The sequence below is a fragment of the Balaenoptera ricei genome, chromosome 4 (genome assembly GCF_028023285.1).
Source record: "Balaenoptera ricei isolate mBalRic1 chromosome 4, mBalRic1.hap2, whole genome shotgun sequence".
In the NCBI taxonomy this organism is placed as follows: domain Eukaryota; kingdom Metazoa; phylum Chordata; class Mammalia; order Artiodactyla; family Balaenopteridae; genus Balaenoptera; species Balaenoptera ricei.
The window spans coordinates 161,267,502-161,290,915 of record NC_082642.1 but is presented as its reverse complement, the minus strand read 5'-3'; the positions used below and the strand labels follow the sequence as shown (position 1 = coordinate 161,290,915).

General features: G+C 65.3%; 1 protein-coding gene across 1 annotated transcript; it reads right to left on the bottom strand.

Moving 5' to 3' along the window:
• Positions 1 to 2,644: 2,644 nt before the first annotated feature.
• On the bottom strand, positions 2,645 to 22,992 carry COL6A1 (collagen type VI alpha 1 chain). Its single transcript, XM_059921753.1, has 35 exons — positions 22,778 to 22,992; positions 22,134 to 22,263; positions 20,471 to 20,671; positions 19,775 to 19,934; positions 19,491 to 19,619; positions 19,374 to 19,394; positions 19,215 to 19,235; positions 19,096 to 19,140; positions 18,227 to 18,280; positions 17,630 to 17,674; positions 17,504 to 17,530; positions 17,286 to 17,312; positions 17,145 to 17,189; positions 16,792 to 16,845; positions 16,532 to 16,594; positions 15,679 to 15,741; positions 15,528 to 15,581; positions 15,405 to 15,440; positions 15,088 to 15,150; positions 13,344 to 13,406; positions 9,513 to 9,575; positions 8,748 to 8,810; positions 8,579 to 8,629; positions 8,422 to 8,457; positions 8,028 to 8,090; positions 7,766 to 7,831; positions 7,211 to 7,246; positions 6,568 to 6,604; positions 6,371 to 6,379; positions 5,977 to 6,110; positions 5,576 to 5,685; positions 5,241 to 5,424; positions 4,965 to 5,145; positions 4,156 to 4,185; positions 2,645 to 4,026 (listed from the first exon to the last, which is right to left on the bottom strand). The coding sequence occupies exons 1-35, from the start codon at positions 22,872 to 22,874 to the stop codon at positions 3,404 to 3,406; spliced, it is 3,084 nt and encodes a 1,027-aa protein (XP_059777736.1). The 5' UTR covers positions 22,875 to 22,992; the 3' UTR covers positions 2,645 to 3,403.
• Between the last annotated feature and the right edge of the window lie 422 nt (positions 22,993 to 23,414).

The window sequence follows — 23,414 nt, the reverse complement described above, 5'->3', positions numbered from 1 at the left end:
GTGTGTGCAGCTCACACGTGCTCTGTGGCGTCACGCGTGGAGTTTGTGGCGTGGATGGGCCTTGGCTTGCTGTCCTTTCTCCTGTGGACAGGAGAACATTCTCCCCGAGTCTTTGGTTGGCACAGGGCTCAGGGTGGTGTGGCGGGCTGTGAGGGAAGAGTGAGGGATTCCAGGGTCCTGCAGGGGCTCTAACGTGGGCGCGCCACCTCCCGCCGCCCCTCGCCACACGGCCCCTCCTGACCGTGGGCGGCGGCTCGTCCCGGCTCACCTTGCTCCCCAAGCGGCCATCCAGGCTTCCCTGGAGGAGGGCCTCTCAGTCTCCGGGGACCGTAAGTGTCGTCATCCCCGCAGCCAAAAGACAGAGGAGCAGCTGAACTTAAAATCCTGCCCCGGGAGGGCATCACTTCCTTTAGACTCGGGATGGCGAGCGGAGGTGCCCAGGGCAGGGCTGGCCCGCGGTCTCGATCAGTGAGCTGTGTGGCCAGCAGCCCTCGGACCTACAGCCTCCCGCCGGCCCTCAAAAATCATGGACGGAAAAGTGCTCCTTCCTGACCATTCTCAGCTTCAAAAACGCATCATAAAGACCAAACACTGGCTGTAACGATAAACGTGAAGGTGATCGACTCTTCCATGAAAAACAAAGACCATCAGACGGGGTTAAATGCCACGAAGGCCATGTTCAGAACGCACACCAGGACAGCGTGTCTGGAGTTTGAAAGTGAAAGGACGACCAAAAAAGAGTCACAAAACACAAACCAAGGCAGGTGAGGCCGAAGCCCTTCTGCCGTCCGGGCAGGACCCCGTGGAGGCCGCAGCTCCGAGGTCGATTTCACACACATCCGGGCCTCTGAACCCACACTTGGATGGATTGCGGGGCTGGGTCAGAATAAAGGGATCCCGGAGATGGGCTGCGTGTGCCCTGTCGGCTCCGTGCCTGCCGACGGGTCCCGGGCAGCTGGCAGGGGGCCTCCGAGCGCCCCTGGGATCCCGTTACAAGGCCCAGGCTTCCCGGGAGGAGGAGCCAGGAGAGAGGCCGGTGCTGCCCCTGGCAGTGTGGTCAGGACAAATAGGGGGCGGCCGGCCCCCTGAGGGTGTTCCGCACCCCCGGCCGACCCGGTGCCCTGTAGCCCCAGCTGTGCACAGAAGGGAGTCGAGGGGGTGTCGGAGCCACAGGGCCCAGGAAGGAGCGGGATCCTGACCCACCGACAGGAGCGGGGCAACTGGCTTTGCACTGGTTTGCGGGGCTTCACGTGGTGGTCTAGAACATTTCCTTTACAGACTTGGAAGGGACGTGGGCGTGCTGGGCCGGAGGTTCCCCTCACGGTAGCTTTAACAGAAAGAAGGCGGATCCTTGTCCTTATCTGGCTGTGGAGGCGAGGAGAGGCGCTCGACCCGGGTCCCAGCCAGGGACTCCAGCTAGAGAGGTGATTCACGGATTAAAGGCGCGGCCCTCTGAAAGGGGAAGTTTCTGATTTCTCACTGTCCTTCAGGAAGAGGTCCCTGGGGTGACCACCTCCAGGCGGGGTGGGGAGGCCTGCAAGTGGGGGGAGCCCCCAGACCCATGCCTCTGTCCTCTGACCTGGGTGCAGACCTGGGGTCCCCAGGAGGGAGCCTGAGCCTGGTGGGGGCTGCGGGGGTCCTGCAGAGGTTCCAGGAGCCCCGGCGCCCCCTCCCTGACCGGGCTTGCTTCCCTAAAGCCGCCCTTTCCTGCCAGCCCTCGGCCTCCCCGCCGCTGCCACGTCCGGGGGCTCGAGCTGCCTTGGCCCCAAACGGGGAAGCGTGTGATGTGAGGGGGTGAGGACTCGGGTGGGTGCGTCCCTGTTACGAGCCCAATTTGAGGCTTAGGACACTGAGGTGAAGGTGACTGGCTCAAGGTCACGCCCCTGAGGGGGTCACGCCGCTGAGGGGGTCACCCCTCAGCCCGGGGCTCCTTCTGGTGTCAGCGGGGCAGTGGACACTTACTGCCAGCAGCTGTCAGGTTCCCATGGAGACGAGTGTGACATCAGGCAGGGGCTGAGCCCCTAGGGAGACTCCTGACCCCTCCCTCTACACGGGTGTTGCTGCCCCCAGAGTCACGCGGCCCCCGTGGCCCGGCACTCGGCTCTCAGGGCCCCGTTGCGTGAGGGGTCGGGGTGGGGTGCCGTCGCCCCAAGGGCGGCCCCACCCAAGGACACTAGCCAGGTGCCCCCGACTAGGCCCGCGCGGAGGCCCCACCCGCCTCTCCTGACCCCGATGCCAAAGGGTATCGGACTCCTGCCTTCTTTCTTCAGCTGCAGCCCCTCCCACGCCCCCCCAGCCCCCCACCCTTTCTGGGGGAGGCCCTCTCACTGCTCTGAATCCAGGCCCAAATCTGCCAGCCCCTCCAGAAGGCCAGAGCTGGTGTTTGGTGCTGGGAAGCTGGCCCTTTTGGGGGTTTATCTTGTCGGATCTGACTGGCTCTTCCAGCTGCCCTCCCCCCCGAATCCGCTTCTGATTCTGCAGCCCAGGGTGTCAGGGCCCCTCCCGGCTCCTGCCCCAGACCTGGAAGAGGGGGGAGGAACCTCTACTGGCTCTGAGTGGGGCGCCCCAAGCACCTCTGAGTCCTGTTGGTGCAAAGTGCAAACGCCGAGTGGGTTTAACTCCCCGGACAGATGACCGCGGAAAGGAGAGTGAAAGCCTTTATTTGGAAAAGTCGCCGACATGGACACCGTTGAGAAAAAACACGGGAAGGAGTAAAAGTAAAACTAAAGTACCAGGAAGGCCTTCAGTAAAATGTAGAACCAATCACTTCCTTGAGGAAAAAGAGCTTTGGCTTGTTTGATGAAATGCATCACTTTGCCCCTGGTGGCGGGCGAGGCCTCTGCGTCCTGGGGGGGGGGATGAGGGCAGGACAGCACCTTTGCTCTGGGGTTTTCGGGACACAGGGCCGAGGAGTCACGTTTTCTGCCGGTTGGGGTGAGTGACAGGAGCCTCGGGAAGAGGGGTCGGCTCACCGGGGCTCAGGCTCACCGTCGCGTGCGAGCTCCCGGGAGACCTGACTTCAGGTGTGAGTGTTTCGTGAAGGATGCTGGAGGACTCGCAGCGGGGAAGTAAAGCTACGAGGGAGTGGGGCAGGGGAGGCGGTGACAGCTGACCCCAGAAAGGAAAGAGAAACCAGGCTTAGGGGTTCTGACTCGGGATTAGGGGACCCTGATGGGCAGCACGAGGCGGGACGGTTCAGGTGCGGGTTCAGGTGGGTGGCGGGAGGGGGCCGGCAGAGCCCAGGGTCAAGGGCGGCCACACCCCGCTCAGAGGGGCTGGCAAAACACAGAGCGCTGAATCACGGCTTTTCAAGCTTTTCCTTTAAAAAAACCTAGCTAATCGGTGGGTCAGGAACCTCCGGGTCCCCTTCTCACTTTCCGTCTCAGTGGCGGTGGCCCGGCTGCTAGCCCAGCGCCACCTTCCTGGACACCGTCTGGTAGAAGACGCCACGCAGCAGCGCCTGGTAGCTGGGCACGCGGAACAGGTGGCGCTCACCGAAGGCCACGTCGTACTCGGCCGCCTTGCCGGTGACCAGGACGCGCACGTGGGGCTCATTCACCTGGGGGCCCACCACCACCATGAAGATCTCGATGCCTGCGCGCTGGGCCTCCTGCACGGCCTTCTCGATGGTGGCCGCCGTGGCGCCCTGCGAGTTGCCATCCGAGAAGAGCAGCAGCCTCTTCTTGGCGGCGCCGGACGAGGCCTCGCGGTAGAAGCGGGTCACGTAGCCCAGGGCGTCGGTGACGTCGGTGGCATCATTGAAGAAGTCCATGGTGTCCAGGGCGCCGGCCAGCACGGTGTAGTTCTGCAGGAACTGCAGTGCCGCGCGCTCCGGCCGCTGCTGCCCGGTGCCGCTGTACTGCACCACCGCTACGCGCACCTCCTGGCCCGGGTCCGTCTGGCCCGCCGTCAGGAAGCGCTCGGCCAGCCGCTTGGCGAAGCGCTTGGAGGTGTCGAAGTTGTGACTGCCCACGCTGGCCGAGCCGTCCAGCAGGATGGTGATGTCGGTCGGGGAGGAGAAGGTGACTGTGGGCAGGGGCGGCCGTGAGCACACACCGAGGCCCTGGGGAGCCTGGCCCCACCCACCCTGTGGCCTCCGGACCCTCCTCGCCCGGTGCCCCCCCCGAGAGCCCCTCCCCCTCCCCCGGCACTCACTTGGGCAGGTGTAATCTGGACATTTCTTGTCTGTAAAAGAGAGAACCGCACAGCATGGACGCAGCGATCTCAGAGACCGCTGTTCCACCTGTAAACCCCCAACAAGAGGACACCTGGCATCTCCACGGAAGCACAGCTGATGCTCCTGAACGGCTGGCCCCCCTCCACCCACCAGGAGGGGTGTCCTTTATTCAAGAGGGGGCCTTTGCGGGACAGAACGGTCCCCCGGGCACCAGCCCAGTGAGGCGCCCCCCCTTCCCAGAATGGGGAAACCAAGGCTCAGAGAAGAGGAAGGGTGGTCCGCAGCTCAGACCCCAGGCCACGCTGTCCCTGGACGAGGCTGAGTACGCCCACCGGGAGGGCTAGGGCCCCGAGTCGGACCCTGCAGCTCTCTCTGGCTGCCGACCAGCTGTCTGCACCGTGGACTCAGCTCTGACCCTGGGCCAGGCCTGGATGGACATGGCAAGTATGTTCTTAGGTGGGCACCTCTGAGGGGTCTCAGGCACCAAGGCCAAGCACGGCCTGCACCTGTGGGTGCACCGAGCCTCAGACCCCAGCACACACGTGTGCCCATGGCTCCAGGACAAAGGGCGGGAGATACGGTGCAGCCCACACTTGGGGGAGCGCCTGTGTGGACGCTGGGCCCCGAAGGAGCCAGGCCGTGGCCTCCTCGGGTAAGAGTGGGAAGCGGCTTGGGGGGAGCGGCAAGCGTGCTGCTGGCCGTGGGTGTGTGGCTCCCGTGGCCGGAGGTCGCAGTGAGAGGAGAGCAGGACCACGTCTGGGCGGAGGGGGGCCCTGCCCGCACCCACCTATGCAGATCTGGGCGGTGATGTTCTTCAGGAAGCCGTCGTCCAGCAGCTCCGCGTAGTTCTCCTTGACCAGCGAGATGCCCGGCCGTCCCTGGGGCGCCAGGCCTTGGCAGGAGATGACGTTGAGCTGGTCGGAGCCCGCGGCTAAGCCAAACACATCCTTGATGCCCACGGAGACCACCTGGGGGGAGGGACAGTGTTGGTGTGGCCCGGGTGGGGACCGTCCCCCGAGCCCCAGGGCGCAAGGGCGGCAGCGCAGACACGAGGCCGCCCCACCTGGATGTCAGGGCCGCAGAGCACGTTGAGTGGGGTGGTGTCCCTCTGGGTGTCCGAGCGGCCGTCCGTGATGACCAGGGCGATGCGGTTGTTCTGGGTGGGGGGCAGCAGCCGCCTGCGGGTGTACTGCAGGGCCTCGCCTGTGAAGGTGCCTCCGCCCATCCACTGCAGCTTCTTGATGGCTCTGTGGGGCCATGGCGCCGCCCTCAGGGGGGGTCAGGGGGCCAGGGGCATGGAGGCAGGGCTGGGGGCAGGGCACGGGGCAGGGGGCCGGGGCAGGGCTGGGCGGGCCGCTGGGGACCATGCGTGGGCCGGCTCCGAGCAGCCGCACTCACTCCTTGAGGTCCTGGGCGTTTCTGATGTTGGGGTCCCTCAGGTCCACGTGCTCCTGCATCTGGTTGTGGCTGTACTGCACCACGCCTGCGTGCGACTGCCCAGGCTCAAACTGCACGGGGACAGAAGCCGCGGTCACGAGCGGCCCCCACCACGGGCCCCCGAGGCACCCACGCCCCTCCTGGGCCACCCTCCCACCCACCACCTGTCCCAGGCCGGACCAGCCCCCGGGCCTCCGGGCCCCCGGGGTGACTCTCATGCTCTGGTGGGCTGGGGGCTTCGGCTTTCGAGAAACAGAGCGTCCGTCCCACGGCCCCCAGCACCCGGCCCTTCCGCTCTGGTGTCAGGACGGACCCCTCCTGGGAAGCTCCGTCCTCGAGCGAGGCCAGGGTGAGCACTTCACCTTGACCAGCTCGTCCCTGCTCAGCCGGTCGATGACCTTGACGATGAAGTCCTTGGAGATCTCGAAGTTCTGCAGGCCGATGCTCTCGGAGCTGTCCAGCACGAAGAGGATGTCGATGGGGCCGCACTTGCACTCTGTGGGCGGCGGCGGGCTCAGCCTCGGGGCCCCTCCCGGGACCCCTTCCAGAGCAGGGCCGCCCCAAGGGGCAGGGCCCCGAGGACCCGGGGGCACTGGGGAGAACTCCCGTCCCCCCGTGCCTGGTTGTGTGAGTGACCGGGGAGAGGACGAGTTGGGCCGGCACCCCAGGGCTGTGGGGGTGTGGGCGAGGGGCTCCACCACCCACAGGGTCAGTCCCCTCGAAAGCTAAAAACACCAGGCGAAGAGTGACACTCACCACAGCAAGCTGGGAAGAGGAGAAAGAGGAAGTTACGTGGCAGTTTAGCCTAAACCCTCCAGCCAGCCCTGCCCGCTCCGCAAGGACCTTCTCGTGGGTGGGCACGCGCCTGCCCTCCTGCCTGCCTCACCCCGGCCAGCACCATGGCAGGACGTTCCTTCTAATTCGGACAGTTACTCAAAGGTGGAGATACTCACAGCACATTTTCATGATGATGTCCAGAATCTCGCATTCCTGGGGAGGGGGTGAGACACTCCCATGAGACAGAACAGGCCCTCCTGTGACCCACCCCTCCAGGGCTGCCCCAGGCTCTGGGGGTGAGGCCAGCCTCCCAGGTCCCCGTCCCTGGGACCACAGCTGGGACCACAGAGGGGCTGGGCTGGGCAGGGTGTCTCCCTTCCCATGGCGTGCCCTGCTCTGCCTGTGAGGCCCCTGCCTGCAGGTCATGAGCACCTGATGTGGTCCCTGACATGTGGCCACGTGTCCCCCACCGTGGCCATCACATGTTCCTGTGGGGGCAAAGACGTGTCTCCCCGTGGCCATAAGATGTCCACCCTGTGGCCATCATGTGCCCCCCTGGCTTCATATGTTCCCCTATGGCCACCACGTGTCCCCCCAGTAGCCATCGCATGACCTCCCATGGCCATCATGTGCCCCTATGGCGATCACATGTCTCCTGTGGCCATCACACCCCCATGGCCACCATGTGCCCCCCTGTGGCCATCACGTGTCCCCCCCGTGGCCATCATGGCTCCCTGCTGCTGTCACGCCTCCCCACCCTCACAGGATCCTGGGCCAGAGCGGTTGGCCCCCAAGGATGTTCACAGACACCCCACTTACGTCTGGCCCTGGTGGTCCCATGTGTCCTGGGGGTCCCTGTCAGAGAAAGGACAGGAGAGGGTGGACGCTGGGGCCCTGTCCGATTCCTGGGCTGCAGGTCTGACGGGAGCCCTCGGCTGACCCCACCTCCATTTAGGGCCCCCCGAACACTAGGGGCAGCTGAGGCTTCTGCACGTTAAGGGCTGGGGGACCTGCTACCGCCGTCCGGGGGGCGACAACTGTCTAACGTGCCCTTTCCTGGTGGTCTGTGGGTGCTCACTGCCCGGGGCAGAGTGTCCCTGTGGGTCTAATGGCGCCACCTCGAGGGGCAGGGTGCCCAGCCTCACCCAGGCACCGCCCTGGGCCCTGCCGTGCCCATCACGCCTCACCTGGAGACCCACCCTCCCCTTCTCTGCCCACCCCTGCCTGCTCAGCCCCCCACCCCGAAACTGCCCGTTCCCCCTCATCCTGCCTCCCGCGCCCTTCCCCAGAACCTGGCTCCCAGGTTCTCCCCCCCCCCACCCCCCAGCCTCTGCAGCCTCCGGGTGGGGCACCTGCCCGCGCCCGCCGACGCACCTGGGGGCCTTCGGGGCCTCGGTAGCCCTTTGCTCCTTTGGCGCCTCGGGGAGAAATGTCATTGTTCTGGAAGGACAGCGCGGTGTTGCAGGCACGGCCACACGTGGCCGGAGCCCCTGGACCCCCTGCTGCGAGTCTGCCCACCGCACCCTCGACCCCGGGGGCCCAGCCGCCCTCGGAGCCACCACAGCCCTCCGGGTCTGGGCCCTTGAGGCCGAGGCTGACCCGGGATGTCACAGCATGCGGTGGGCTCTGCACTCACGTCCTCTCCGGGGTCCCCGGCTTCTCCCTCGTCTCCCTTGAGGCCAGGGTAGCCTTTGGTGCCCTGCAGGGGAGAACGTGGTCAGGGGGAGCTGGGCCCAGGGTCTGGGGTGGGTGCTGCGGCCCTGGGCCCCTGGGGAGGGCAGGACTCTGGGGGGAGTGTCAGTCAGCAGGGGCACCCCGCCCGGCCCCGGGCGGGGCTCCCAGAGACGGAGACGCAGGCGGGGGGGCCTCGGCGACAGCTGGGCTGCGGGGGCAGTGCGCCTGCACGTGTGTGAGTGTCTGCACGTGTGTGTGCCTCTGCACTCGTGTGTGTTTGCTCAGGCGCGGGAGCGGCGTGCTCGAGCGTGCACGTGTGCTCCAGGGGCCGACAGGGCGGACGGGCGTGTACTCACATTCATCCCGGGAGGACCCCTGCTGCCCGGATAGCCCTGCAGGGAAGGTGGGACAGTCACGCCAGGCTCTGACGTGGCGGGGGGGCCGCGAGGGGCAATCCCAGCCACGGAGACCCTGTGCGCCCGACTGGCCAAAGGGGGGTCGGGGGGCACTCACAGGGAAGCCGGGGAAGCCCTCGGTGCCGTTTCCGGGGGGGCCGTCTTCACCCTGGGAGAGCAGACCGCGTCCGGTCACTGTGGGCCTCGCCCAGGCCGGCCGCTTCTGGACTCCGGGGTCCCAGGCAGCCCCCCTACCAGGGCTGTGCCCTGTGCCCTGCGTCACTCACCCTTTCGCCCATCAGCCCGGGGTCTCCGGGGGGTCCTGGGGGCCCTGAGGCTCCTCCGGGGCCCTAAGGAGGGGAAAGTGAAGTGGACACCAGGCAGCGAGCCACACAGGCTCAGAGGCGCAAGGCCTCTTGGAGGAAAGAGGGACAATTAAATAAAATAACATGTCTTCACGCAGCACAGAAATGACTAAAAGAAGGGTTTTTAAACCAATAATCCTGGGGGGCCGTGTAACCTTAGGGCCTTAGAGGCACTGCCCAGTGGTCCACCCAGGGAGTGACCCGAGGACGAGGTGACCAGAACAGGGACAGAAACGCACGGGGTCACTGAAGGAAATTCAAACCCGAGAGCCCATCCGGCGGGGGTGGAGGAACCAGCAGATACAGCTACAGGCGTGGCCAACGGGAGCACGTCAACAACGTGGTGAAAAATCGTTAAGGTTTGAGCTCATGATGAGAAAAACAACAAAAAAACCTTACCAAGTCAAATTTATAAGGCACAGTATGCAAAGAAAGAAAAAAGAAATTTGGAAAGAAATAAGCCAAACTGTTCGTGTTGTTTATCTCTGGGTGGGTGTTTTAGATTTCTTTTTGTAGTTTTCTTCATTTTCTAAATGTCCTAAGAGTCACATATACTGTGAGGTGAAATGAAACATTTTTAACAGGTAAGGAGCCTGTGGGGATCTCCTAAGGAAGCGCTGGGTAAGGGATGGGGTCTGGGTCCAGGGCTGGCCCCTCCTAGGATGGGGGTAGGGGAGGGCTCCTCACCTCGGTCCCTGGGGGCCCCTCGTCGCCACGGTATCCTTTCGGTCCAGTGGGGCCAGCCTCACCCTGCAGAGAGAGGACACAGCCATCGGTCTCCCTCTGCCCCAGAGCAGCCCCCCAGGCCCCAGACCCCGCACTTGCTGGCTGCTCCATCCCCGTCCCTCTCTGGAGGTGACCCCTGCATTCCCGGGTCCAGGCTCTCGGTCCCCCGAGCACTGCGCAGACGCCCCCAGCCAGGCCCCAGCGAGGAGAGCAAGCGTGTGTCACTCAGGGCTGCTGGCCCGCCTGCCCCTCTGGGCCCCACCAACAGGACCCTGGACTCAGAGGCCCGTCCCCTGGGCCCCGTCATGAGGCGGCACTTCTCATGGGTTCTCTCCTGGCTGCCCTCCCATCACAAATGTGCACGACGCCCGTTATCCGGCCAGGAGGCTGCTACAGCGCTGCCGCCCCGCACCGGGCAGGGGTCCGGCCGTGGCCACGGCTCGGGGGCTGGCGCGGTTGTGCGCCTCGGCCAGCGCCAGCGTCACGCTCCCTGCACGCTGGCCACGGGGACACGGGGGCTCAGGGGGTCAGCCTGGGGCCCCGAGACCTGCCTCGGGGCAAGAAGAGCGGCACCTCCTGGTCCCGGGTGGCACCTCCTGGGAAACTGGGACTCAAGGGCTTGTCTAAGACACAGAAAGACCAAACTCGGGCGGAGTCCCTGCGGGCAGCTGGCACCCTCGCGGGTGGGAGGGGGTGCCCACCGCGGTGGGACGTGGGACGGGCGAGGCCTGACGGCTGGGCCCGCCACGGGACGACGGGACCCTGTCCTCAGTTTCTCCACTGCCTTTTCCTGGGATTTGGGAAAACATATTTCCCAGAACTCTCTGCATGGACCCTGGGGTCGGAGCCGGCCTCCTGCTGGGCCTGGAGTCGGTCGTGGGTCCGTGATGGGGTTGGGAGCGCGGGGCACAGAAGCCAGAGCCTGGAGGCCCAGAAGTTGAATGTCCAGGTGACCAAGCGCCTCCTTGGCCGGGAGCCACAGGTCAGGAGGGGACCGTCTCCGGTCGCTCACAGACTGGGGGGACACAGGGCCCCCTCCCAAAGGGGGCAGCCGCCCCCGGCAGCGCCCAGGGTCCCCACCGCCTGGGGTGGGGCTTCCCTCTCTCCCCACACTCTTGGTCGTTTCCTTTTCTTTGCGGTGACTATCATCGCTCTGAAAACTAATGCTGCTGGGATGCTCCCGTGAACCCCAGTGTCGGTTCCTGCTTTTAGAGTTTCGTGCCTTTAGAGTCTTGAATAACTTCCTGAAGGTGCCACAGGGAAGACGCGGGTCACCCGGGCAGCTTGTCCTGGCAGCACCGGCCAGGAGCAGCTACTGCTCCTTGATTCCTGTCCAGGAAAGTCAGGGGCCCAGGCAGGGGCTCAGGAAGCCGCCCCAGCCCGGCCTGAGGCCACATGAGCTACAGTCGTGGGAACTGGGTGGAAATGGAAAGAGGAGGGGTGTGCGACAGCCAGACCAGAAAGGGCACACGTAGGTGAGGGGGTTTAAACATGATGGAAGTGCATTTTAATCAGCAGGAAAGACTGCAGTCATGTATGTTGCGACAACGGGCTGGCCGTTCTCCGAAAATGTCAAGCAGGCCAAGCTCACCTCTCTTCCAGCCCCACAGTCTATACTCCAGACAAATCAAAGACGTAAGCAAAAAATACACTAAAAGGGGTGAGGGCATTTGCAAATCTTTGTAAACGAGCAGGACATCCTTCACCACAAGGTACCATAGACAAAGTCAGGACGCAGATGACAACCGACAAAATGTCTGCCCCGTGGATGGAGCCCCACGCCATCAACATGGGAAACACAGATGCCGGTGGGAAATGAACAGCTGCCTCAACAGCCTGGCAGAGACCGCGCTTGGTCCGTAAACCCACAAACAGTCAAAGCAAGAGGGGAGAAAAAGCTCACATCAGGAGTCTGATCATAGCTCATCTTGGCAAAGTGTGGGAGCCGTCCTATTTCACACTCTTGGGGGAGTGTGAGTGGGGGCCAGATAGAGAAGTAGGTAGGATTATTTGGCAAATATCAACTCACACACACACCACTGGGGCTAAGAAATTTTGCTGCTAAGAACTTACATTCTGGACATAGCCTTGGAAGTTCTTCAGGATGGATGGATGGATGAACGGCTGGGTGGGTAGATGGATGGATGGACGGATGGACACATCCATCCACAGATGCGTGATAGATGAACAGACAGATGACAGGTGGGTGGATGGATAGATGGATAGATGCGCACATATGTACATAGATGATGGATGGATGGACGGATAGAGATGGATGGATGGATGGACGGATGGACAGATAAGCTGACTGAACGGCAGATGGATGTTGATATTTATTACAGTATTTTTCTTTTTTTTCGGTCCTGCCGTGCAGCTTGCGGGGTCTTATTTCCCCGACCAGGGATTGAACCCGGACCACGGCAGCGAAAGCCCGGCATCCTAACCGCTAGGCCACCAGGGAACTCTACAGTATTTTTCTGTAAAGCAAAATACTGCAGACAATCTCCTTACAGTCAACGGGGCGAGAAGGGGCAGGAAGCAGACGCTTCCGAGGGCGCCAAGGAAGAGGCCGCACCGCAGGTCAGCGGCAGAGCCGGCCGATGCCCAGCCCGGCAGCACCCCGAATTGCAGGGGCCCCCAGGGGCTCGTGGACCCTGGGGCAGCCCTCACCCCGCGGGAGGCGGCGGGCGGGGTCGAGGGCCTTGCGGGACCTACGTCTGCAGCCAGGCGTCCTCAGCACGCACATAGGTCAGCTTGCTACGTGTTCACTGCGTGTGGTCTGTCTCCCGCTGGATGGCCGGCACCCCCATAACAAGGGCGGCACCAGGCTGTGCCCCCCCTTCCTGTGCTCCCCCAGGGCCGGCTGGAGCTCGAGCAGGCCCTGCTGACCTCTGCCAGGACGCACTGGCCACCAGCGGTGTCCCTCTGCCCGAGGCCTGCCCAGGGCGGCTGCATCCCAACCTGCCTCGCCTCTGCGTGCACCCTGTCCCCGCCCTCCACTCGTGGACCCCCGGGCTGGCCCCGGGCCGGGGTCTGGAGAAGATGGGCTGAGAGCAGCGGTGGGCATGATGCCCCCTGGGGAGGGTGGTCTCACCTGTGCCCCACCCCCAGCCGCTCACAGCCTCCTGCCTGTCCCCCGCCCCCGCCTTCCACCCAGCCCGCTGCTTCCTCAGGCCTCCACTCTCCTCCTCATCCCCAGCATGACCTCTAGAAGGTCACATCCAGGAATTCTAGAACCTTCTGTGCACCAACACTCCCAAATCAATTTCCAGCCAGGATCTCACCTCTGGGCTCCAAACACTGAGAGAGGCTCACACACCCTGTCTCCAATGTGGGGTGCCTCTGTCTGGGCTGAGTCCCCCATGACCCCACTCCGCCAGGCCAAGGGGTCCCCAGGGTCCCCCGACTCCAGCATGCCCCTGCTGCTGCCTGCCCTGCCCCTGCCTGCCCCAGCCCGGCCTCCAAGCCCACTGCCCTCCCCCAGCACCAGCCGAGCCAGGGCACCCCTCCTCACTCTGAGGGCAGAGCTGGGGGCAGCATGGGGCTCTGCACACTCAGGGCTGCGTCCTGGCAGGCGCCCACCCTGAGACAGGGCTCCCCTGGGCCCAGCTCACCAATCTGCACCAGCCACCCTGGCCCCCCACCCGACCCCAGACATCCCAAGGTCTCCAGGCCATGCCCCTGCAGGAAGCACCCCAGGTGGGAAGAGAAAAGAGACCTCCCCCTAAATCTGTGAGCTGATCTAAACTGGCAGCAGCTCCCCCCCTGCCCCCCAGCAGCCGGGCTTCCTACCGGGTCTCCGGGGACGCCAACGGGGCCTTCTCGTCCCTGGTCACCTTGGGGTCCAGCTTCGCCCTGGAGAAGAAAAGCTGCTGAGGTGCAGATGGAAGAGGGCAGCCGCCCCGGGTGGCCACCAGGCGAGGCCGGGGGCCCGGCAGCTCCCACACAGCCAGGAAGGGCCGCTGTCTGCTGTGGGCCGGCCTCGTCCTTCCTTTTCACGCTTGCCCACGTGTTTCCCACAATGTGGCCACGTGCCTGGCCATCAGGTGACTTGTGTTTTCAAGGGGCCACGACAAGGGGCCAGCAGCCCCCCCGAGGCCGGGAGGCATCTCATCGTCCACCCAGCCTCGGGGCCCGGAGCTGGGTGGGGCTGGCCGTACCTCCCCCGCCGTTTGTCCAGGGCACTTCTTGGAGGCACAGCCTGGCCTTCAGTCCTGTTTCCTGACCTGAAGGACTGGGCTCGGAAAGGGGGTCAAAGCTACATCGTCCCTGCTTTGCTGTCCTTCCCCACCCCTGCCCGGTGGGGCGTGGGGTTCTGGGGGGGCCCGGGTGGGGCGGGGTCAGAAAGACAAACCTCTCTCCCCCTGACCTTGGCCTTGGCTAAGCTCACTCTCCCCATCGGGACGCCTTAGACACGCATCTGGAGGAGAAGCATTTGCCCCTACGGCCGAGTGTCACCCCAGGGGGAGAGCACAGCCTGGAGAAGTGTCCCGTTCTTGCGGACGGGGAGCGGCGTCGCCTGCGCCGCCAGCAGGTAGAGGGCCAGCCGCCTCTGAGGCTTGGGGCTCAGCACCCTTGCCTCCTAACCCCGGAGCCATAGGGTGAGGCCTGCTCCCCCCTCCAGCTGGGCAGAGTCTGACTCGGTGCCCACGCCCTGGGTCCCGCCAGCCTTTCCCGCTTAACCGCGTGGCAGAGTAAAGCCCAGCGTGGCCCCTGAGGGTGAAGCCGCTGGGCCTTGGAGGTGAGGGAACGGCAGCCGCTGGGCCTTGGAGGTGAGGGAACGGCAGCCGCTGGGCCTTGGAGGTGAGGGAACGGCAGCCGCTGGGCCTTGGAGGTGAGGGAACGGCAGCCGCTGGGCCTTGGAGGTGAGGGAACGGCAGCCGCTGGGCCTTGAGGTGAGGGAACGGCAGCCGCTGGGCCGGTTCCAACATTCCTGCTCTTGAAGTTGAAACAAAGGGAAACTGTCCCCGGAAGAATGCAGGCTCCGTCTGCAAAATGTTTACGGAGTTCTGGGGGAAGAGCCCAGATGTGCGGCGGGAGGGGCTCGCTGAGTCAGCTGCGAGAGTGTGAAGTTGGGCAGCTAAATAAAGGCCAAGCTAAAGAATAATCGCAGCTCGGGGAAGCCCCGTGGAGCCAGACACCGGGCCAGCCGGCGTGAAGGTGGTACCCACGCTGCAGAGGACGTGCTTACACGGCGTGTCTGGGTGACTTTTCAGGCGGCTGCTCCCTGGTCATCCGTGGTGAGTGGAGAAGCCGCACCAGCTCACCTTGCCTCCCAGGCCCTGGAGGTGGCCCGGGCCCATGCAGCTCGGAGGTCTGGGCGGGGCCCAAGGGCATGAGCTGCTGCATTTCCCATACACGGAGTGTGTGTCGGGGGTGTATATTTGGGAGATAGGAGGCGAGCGCGTGGGTCGCCCGCATCTAGGGGCCAGAGGGCCTCGGTGGCGTGTCCTGTAATTCTGATGGCCTGACCCCGGCCTGGCCCCGGTCTCTGCCCCCAGGGGATGGGGTCCCAGCTTTAGGAACAGTGACTCACCGGGTCTCCTCTCGGGCCCCGCGCGCCTGAGGTCCCCCGTGGTCCGCTTTCCCCAGGGCCGCCCTGTGTGGAGAAAGCAGAGGCGGTGAGGCTGCAGCCCAGACGGTGAGGGCTGGGGCTCGAGGCCTGGGCACAGGGCCCGGCGCCCCAGCAGATACCAGGACTTGCAGTCCCTCCATCTCACGCCCCGTCCTTCAGAGACTGGGGTCCCACTGGCTCCAGCACGCTCTCCGGGGTCTGTCCACCTGGGACCCCAGGGCTGGTCACACCATCCACGTCTGCCACTAAGTGGTGAGGCCCAGGGCACCTCCACTCACCCTCTCTCCGGGGGGTCCGTCTGGTCCCGCGTTTCCCTGCGATTGAGAGGAATGAACACGAGTGTTAGTTTGCGTCGGGAACTCTGCTTGAGGCTCGGGCAGCAGGAGGGGGAGGGCTCCTACCTCGTCGCCGGCTTCTCCCTTCTCTCCCAGGGGACCAGGCTCTCCGGGCTCACCCTGGGGACAACATTGCAGACTGTCTGTCCTTGACCCTGAGGCCCCTCCCAGGGCCGGGGCCCACCCCGCTGCATCGGGGGGCTGTGTGTGTGCTCACCTCGTCTCCGGTGGGCCCCGTGTTCCCTGGCCTCCCAGGTTCCCCGTCTGCTCCAGACTCACCCTGGAAAGATCCAAGGGTCAGCCTTCAGGAGGCCATGCCCAGCCGTCCTGGGGGCCAGTGACCCCACGCTGGCGCTGCTCACCCAGGCTTCAGGCCGCCGTCCCTCACTGACTGCAGGCGCCTCAGACGCAGAGGACCCTCCCCAGACACCCACATCTCCACACAAAACCCGCCTCCTGGGTTCAAACGCCGCCCACCACAGGGGCCAGCCCGGCCCTCAGGAGTGGAGGCCCACTGTTGCCAGGCTGGGGACCTCGGCCCACACTCCAGGACATGTGCGTTGCTAGGACGCGTTTGGGGCAGAGTTCATGTTACTGCTCCAACTTTCCCAGCACTTCCTGTTGCTGAAGAAAATACCAGCAACAGATTTGAATTAGACCCAAAACGTGACGTCCTCGCGCCTCACTGCTCCGCCCACTGCAACATCACCCTGTTTATTCCTGAGTTTAGATTTCCCGCGAGCAGATCGATTCCGGGCTGACCCGCGGGCTGCGGGCTACGTGGACGTTCCTGAGGTGACCCGAGAGGCCGCAGATGGACGAGCAGGGGCGGTGGCGTGATGGGCACCGGACGTGCCCGAGGCTGAGGGACCAGCACTCCCCGGGGCGGAGGGTCCCACCCGCAGCCCTGACGGCCCCGGGAAGGGCAGTGGCGAGGCCTCAGCCCCCATGGGCGGCGGGGCCTGGCCCCCAGACTAGGGGCGAGAACCTGCTTCCAGGAGGGACTTCTGCTCAATGCTCGGTGGGTTGTAAAGCCCCAGCCTGGCCCCCCGCGGGCTCGAGTTACTGACCTTGTCTCCTTTCAGTCCGAAGGCACCCGCGTCGCCCTTGGGCCCAGAGGGTCCTTGGATGCCCTGGGGAGAGGACGCAGAGTCAGACCACACTCTGAAGCCGCAGCCACCGGGCTGCACACACGTGAGTGACAAGCCAGAAGGGCAGGTCTGCACGTGGTATGGCCCGTGTGACTTCTCAGCGTGTCAGCAGGAGGGCTGAGGCAACTTTCACTCTTGAGGACTTAGTCTTAAAATGTCGGTGAGAGAAAGCGACTTACATCGAATCCAGGCGAGCCCTTGCAGCCTGACAGGCCAGGGTACCCCGTCTCCCCCTGCAAGGAGGAAGGCGGGTTTGGTGGTCAAGCCTTTCAGCTCTGGCTCATCCACCCCCTTCCCAAGAAAGCCCCACCCGGCAGAAGACGCTCTGAGCTTGGCAAGGTGGCTTGGGGTCCACTGGGACCTGGGGCTTGGCAGGAGATGTCTCCTGCCTTTCATGCTGCCTCAGAGTTGCCCAGGGGTGGCCACACATGAGACCCCTACCCACCCACCTTCCCTGGGGTGGCCAGCCTTGCCCACCGTCCCTTCCTGAAACACGGGCCCCGCTTCCAGCCCTCCCCCAGCTGAGGGTGACCTTCATGCCGTCCACGCCGTCCACGCCACGCTTCCCCTTCTCGCCCTGCAAAGTGCAAAAACCAAAGAAGGTCAGACCAAGGTCAGACCGCGCCCCACAGGGAAGTGTCCCCACCGGCCGCGCCCCTACGGCCACACTCACCTTGTAGCCCTTGGGTCCCCTGGAGCCCTGAGGAGACAGAAAGGAAGGGTGAGGGGCTTGGTCTCCCCATCGTGGGGCGAGGTCCCCAAGGAGGGCGCCTCCCCGCCACCCAGCTCATCGCAGCCCAGCCACGCCGGGGACAGGCAGCATCGTCCTTGCCCAGAGTAGGGGCCGCTCTGTGCCCCGAGGGACGCCCCCCAAAGTCTCATGTCACTCACCTTCTCCCCTCGGCTCCCTTTTTCTCCCTAGACAGCAAACAGAGGAGGGAAGGGGGCTGTGAGGGGCGCCCCAGGCCCGATGCCCTGAGGCCCCAGGAGAGGCGCGGTAGGGCGGGGGAGACGCACCTTCATGCCCTGGTAGCCGACGGGTCCGAGGTCCCCAGGCCTTCCCTGAAACAGAGGAAGGGGTGCGTGAGACACCCCTGGGGGCAGGGGCAGCCCCCGTCCAGCCCGCTTGCTCTCCACCTTACTCAGGCCCGGTCAGCTGGAGAGACCTGGCTGGCTGGTCACTGACCTGCGTCTGAGAAGCGCCCTGCTATGAAGGCCTCCCCCCGCCTCCTGGGGGCTCTCAGCGGAGCTCCAGGGAGGCAGAGGTCCAGAGCCCTCCCGGGGCCACGGGGAAGGGGGAGACTGGCCGTGGCTGAAGCAGAGGCCCTGGGACTTTGCTGGCTGCCCCCTGCCCCCATCTTCTGAGAGCAGGTGGGCCTGTGGGGGGGCCTGAGGGGCATGAGGAGTCTTCCTGGGCAGGGGGTGCTGGAAGGATGGCTATGCCGTGTGCGCCCTGGTCCTCGCCACCCACGGGGGCCGTGTCCTCTGAGGGTCAGGCCACATGGCGATGGTGCTCAGAAACCAGCCATCCTTCTGGAAGTTTCCGCAGCCTGATTCCCTGGCCTCGGGCTTCTCAGCGCCCCCATCCCCCTTGGTCAGGGCCTTGGCACTCACGGGGTCTCCGGCGTCTCCTTTCTCTCCCGGGAGCCCTGGCTTCCCTCTTTCTCCCTGGAATACAGAGCAGATCAAGGTTAGAGGACAAATTCCGTTTATTTCTAGAAAGCTGGTGAGAAGGACCCTCTACTTGCTAACAAAAAAGCTATTCCATCCGGTCCCTAGTGTTCACGTGGCTTTCAGGCACCTTTCTCGTGGCCCATCCTGGGATCTGCGTGGTCAGGTCCACGGTCCCCTCCCACACACCCCACCGGGCCCTGGGGCTGCCCGGCGCCGGCTGGACTGACCCCTGAATCTTTTCTCTCCGCCCGTTCTCGCTGCTGTGCTGGGCTCCCAGGGGCGGGCGGGGTGGATGGGGCGCCAGAGCCCCCCAGGGGAGGTAGCCGTGTGGCCCCACAGCCCCTGCACCTGACACTTTCTAGGAAAAGCCAGAAATCTGGACTTCCACGAGCAAGCTCCCAGGTTGTGAATACTGGGAACTAATTTTGTTCTCCAAAACCTCCGCACGAAGCAGTCCCGGCCTTGGGCCCATGTTCGCCCGTCCCACGGGGGGCCCACCTCCAGGAGCGAAGCCACAGGGGTGGTCACTCCAGAAAGGCCACTCCCTCCCCCACGGGGCAGAGGCCGGAGCGGCGGGCCCCACCCCGCGGCAGCCCGTGGCCGCCGCATCGGCGCGGGGTCACCGTGCCCGGACTCTCTCCCGCGGCTGGGGCACGTGCTCAGCGCAGCAGGCGGGCGGCGGGCGCTCGGGACGGCTGCCTGGGGTCCAGCGCGTCCCTAGCACCCGGGTGCCAGGCTGCAGGGACATTTCTGCCAGGCTTCCCCCCACACCCCAAGGAGGAAAGCACGGACAGGACGCGGCCACTCACCTCGTACCCGGGGTCGCCCCGCAGCCCGGGAGGTCCTCTGGCGGGCTGCAAGACACAAGAGAAGGGTGAGCGCGAGGCGGCAGAGTCGGGGTGGCCCGGGGCGGGGGGGGCACACTCACCTGGCACTCGAAGGAACAGCACTGCGGAAAAAGGGACAGGGGGACACGTCAGAGAGCCCAGGCCCAGCCACACCGGCCGCCCGCGCTCAGCCTGCTGGTGGAGAAACGGGCGCCGGTGTTGCTATGGCGCGGGGCGGGGGTGGGGGAGGGGGGCCTTACCACTTGTTCCACGTTGTTTTTCTGAAAAGTGAAAGAGAAAAGTCAAATTAATTTTCATTCCCAGGCACAGGATCTCCGGCACCCTGGACACGGCGGGGAGGGCGGGGCAGCGCTCACGATCATGTCCGTGATGGTGTCGATGGTCTGGCTGATGACTTCCTCCGCGTCACGGCTCTGCCCCCAGTCGGCCGCCGTGAAGTTGCGCCGGTACGTGTGGTCCGTGGCAATGATACTCAGGCGTGGCTCCTGGCGTGGATGCGACCGGAACGAGGGCGAACGTTGGGGACGGTGGGCGCGCCGGGCCCCTCCCCACCTCTGCTCCCCTGGAGCCCCCCGTCCCTCAGGCTGTGCCTGTACCCGCGCCCCCCCCCCACCCAACGTAGGCCCGGCAGGGGTCCTACCAGGTGGTCGGGCGTGATGGCCACAGAGAAGACTTTGATGCCCAGGTGCTTGGCCTCATTCACGGCGTCTTCCAGGCCCCCGCAGGGCTCCTTGTAGCCCTCCAGGGGGTGCCCATCGGTCACCACGATCAGGTACTTGTTCTCCTTCAGGTGGGAGCCCCTGCAGGGGGCGGCAGAGGTGAGACCACCCAGCATGGCCCCCTCAGGCCAGCACTGACCCTGTCAGCCCAGGGCCCCATTGGAACCGCAGAGCTGAGACCCCTAGACTGGAGGTAAGGGGCAGGGGGCTAGAAACCCTGGAGGGAGACCCAGACCCAAGGCAGTGTTTCCTGTTTCTCTGTGTTGATCCGGCCATAAGTGGGATTATAGGAAAGGACATTAAAACAGAAAATAGAGTTCTGTGGGATCACATTTCAGGTCCCCTCTGCCTTCAGTGGTTGAGAAGACGGTGGACCGCTGGAGGGAAGGACAGAGGGGTGGAGAGCGACCTCGGCAGCCATGGCGCAGGCTGGGCAGTGGTCAGCAGCACGACCCCCTCGGCCACTGGGACTGGTCCTGGGGACCTTGGGCACCAGAGCCTGGCTTGCCAGCGGGCAGCCCTGGAGTTTGGCCGACCAGGCTGTGACCAGGGAGGTGAGGCAGCCTCTGAGGGCCGCGGGGCCGCAGACGGGAGCCGGGTGGGCAGTGGGCACTCACCCCACGAGCAGCTCCTCCAGCCCCTTCTTGATGGCACAGTCCGTGTAGGTGCCTTTGCCGAAGTACTTGACCGCGTCCACGCTGCTCTTGAGCACGTCACGGCCGCTGGGCATGCGCGTGAGCCCGCGGATGATCTCTACCTCGTCGCTGTAGTGCAGCGCGCCTGCGTTCCACACCAGGTTGCGGTCACAGCGGTAGTACCTGCGGGCCCCGCGGAGGTGAGCGGCCCTCCCCAGACCCAGGTCCGCTCCCCTGCTGTGTCCATCCGAGGGCAGGGCGGCCACCACATCACAGGTGGACAGACGGCCGGTCCCGTCTCGCCCCGAGAGGGAAGGGCCTGTGGGCCCTGGGCTGGGCTTCCCGAGCGGCCCTAAGACCCTGGGTCCCGGCGCCGGGGGCCACATGGGGCGGGGGCGGGGGCGGCCAGCTAGTGACCACCGTGTCCCCTGCTCTCCAGGGCCTCAGATGAGGAGCTGTGTGCCGAGAGCCTGCTCCAGGGCCACGGGGTGGGGGGCAGACCCTCCATGGACAGCAGTGGGGCCGTTGACAGTGGCAGGGGAGGGACACTGGTGGGGACCCCTGGATCTGAGTGGCCTCCTCTTTCTGCCCCGGGCACCTCAGTCGATGGTCTCCGGGGGTGGCCAGGCCCCCAGCCCATCAGCAGACGGGTGACGGAGGCCCCCTGCCGAGAACCAACGCCGACAGCAGGAAGAGCCCCCCAGTTCACAGGCGGGAGAACGGAGGCGCAGGGCCAGAGCCCCCTGGAGCGGCCCGACGGGCTGCAGGGCTGCCCTGGCGCCCGCTCCCCGAGGCACATCCACGCCGGGGCCCTCCCTGGGCCTCATAAGCCCGGGCACCTCGGGAGGTCTGGGGCTTCAGTCCCACAGTCCCTGCATTGGGCAGACCTGTCCTCTATCCCTGCGGCCCCTTCTGGTGGGTGGGAGGCTCGGCGCCTGGGTCAGCTGGCCAGTGGGTGGGTGGGTCAGCAGGGACAGGGTGGGACGAGGGGAGGGGCCTGTGCAGGTGAGGGAGGGGGAGGACCCTGGTCTGAGCTGAGCCCTCCCCCACCCCCGTGGCCCTGACCCGCCCCCCTGCAGGCGTGTCCTGTGCTTGGCCACACCCACCGCCCGGGGCTCCCCCGGTGAGTGAGCGGATGCATGGATGGATGGAGCGTGGTGCCCCCAAACCCAGGACTGGGCTGGTGGCCCCTCCGACCAGGACACTGGACACGGGGGACCCTGGGACCTCGGGCCCGGGGTGTGGGCTCTGACCGTCCCCTTGGGCGGTGGTCAGCGTCCAGGTGGTTGGCGAGGAGCGCCCCCTCCAGACACCGGGCGGACCCACAGGGCCTCGGTCAGCTGCCCACGCCCGCTCAGCCGTAGAGGTGGGGAGCTGTTTCCTCCTCGGAGTTTGGGGCCCGGGGCCCAGGCAGCAGCAGTGCCCCCTCCGCCCTCCCGGCTGACCGGCCTGCTCCGTCTCAAGCTCAGCTGTCTCCTGGCCCATCTGCACCACTCAGACTTGGGGAGGGGACTCGAGTGGCCCGGCCGACACCTCCCTTCTCAGATGGGGACGCAGCCGAGCAGGTTGAGGCTCAGCCCTGCCTGCTGGGCCACGGCGGGGGCGACCCCGGGCCGGCCGCCCCCTGAGAGGACGGAGGTCCTACCTGTCCTTCAGGTTGTCGATGAAGCGCTTGGTGAAGGCCTTGACCTTGTCCACCAGGGCCCCGTAGGGCTTCAGCCTCAAGGCCACGCTCTCGGAGGTGTCCAGCACGAAGAACAGGTCCACGGGGCAGTCTGGGCCGGGCACGGGAGGAGCGGGGCCTGCAGCTCAGCCCCGAGCCCACCTTCCCCGGGTGAGTCCTCCGCCAGCCACCTCCCCGGCCAGGCCACCCCTGCACCAGCTCAGACTCCGAGCCTCCGGGAAGGGCGAGGAGTCCGCCCTTCACCACAGCTGAGGCCGGTTTCTCACCGCGTTTCCAAGTTGAATTTAAAACTACCAGGGGGCATGACCTTCAGAAAAGGGTGGGTGGGAACAGGTAAACGTGTTTCTTGACTGACCACCGGCAAGGAATCAAAGGGAGCTGAGAGGCAGAGAGGCGGCAGCACCGGCCGAGGACAGGCGCTCAGGGAGCTGGCGGGCTCAGCCTCCTCCTGCCGGGGTCCTGCGCCAGCCGCACAGCCTCTGAGCGCTCGGGCAGCAAGGGAAGGGGCTGGGGTCCCACTGGGGCAGCACGGCTGATACGCCTGGTCCAGGCCGGCCTCGCCCGGCAGCCGACGCCAGAGTCCCAGACGCGGCAAGTCCACTCACCTTGGAAGGCGATGGCCCTCGAGACTGCCGCATCGTCCTGCGCGGTGGTCCAGCAGGCCTGCAGCATCAGGGGGAGCAGAACACGGGGCAGACTCATGTCGCCGGCCTGCGGGCCACCACGGAGCGGGGTCGCGGGCAGGGTGGGCTGGCGACGGTGGCCGGGGAGAGAGAGACAGAGAGAGTTGTCTCTGCTCTCCTTCGGCCAGAGTTTCAGCCCAGGAGGGAGGGAGGGGTGGAGGGAGGAGCGGGAGGAGGGGCCGGGGCGGGGGCCCAGCAGCCGGGGAGGGCGGGGTGGGGGGGGGGTCTCTCCCAGCTCTGGGCGAGTCGCTCACGCTCCCCGGAGCTGGAGCCCGAGCTGCTCTGGGCCCCGGACGCCACTCGGTGAAAGGATTTACCTCCCTGGTTTGTGGGGACTTTTTTATTTGCCTACGGTTCTCCTGCTAAGTCAGCTTGAAGAAGTCTGAAAAGGACGGGAGCCCTGAGACGAACTTCCCTGAGGCATTTTGTTTCCCATCTTCATGTGGGCTTGATCGGCCTGTTTGCCTGTCCGCTCGCTCACCAGTTCCTACAAATCACAGTGCTGTTTGTGTAAACATTTCAAATCCATTGTTCGGTCTGACTTCCGAGGCTTCATAGA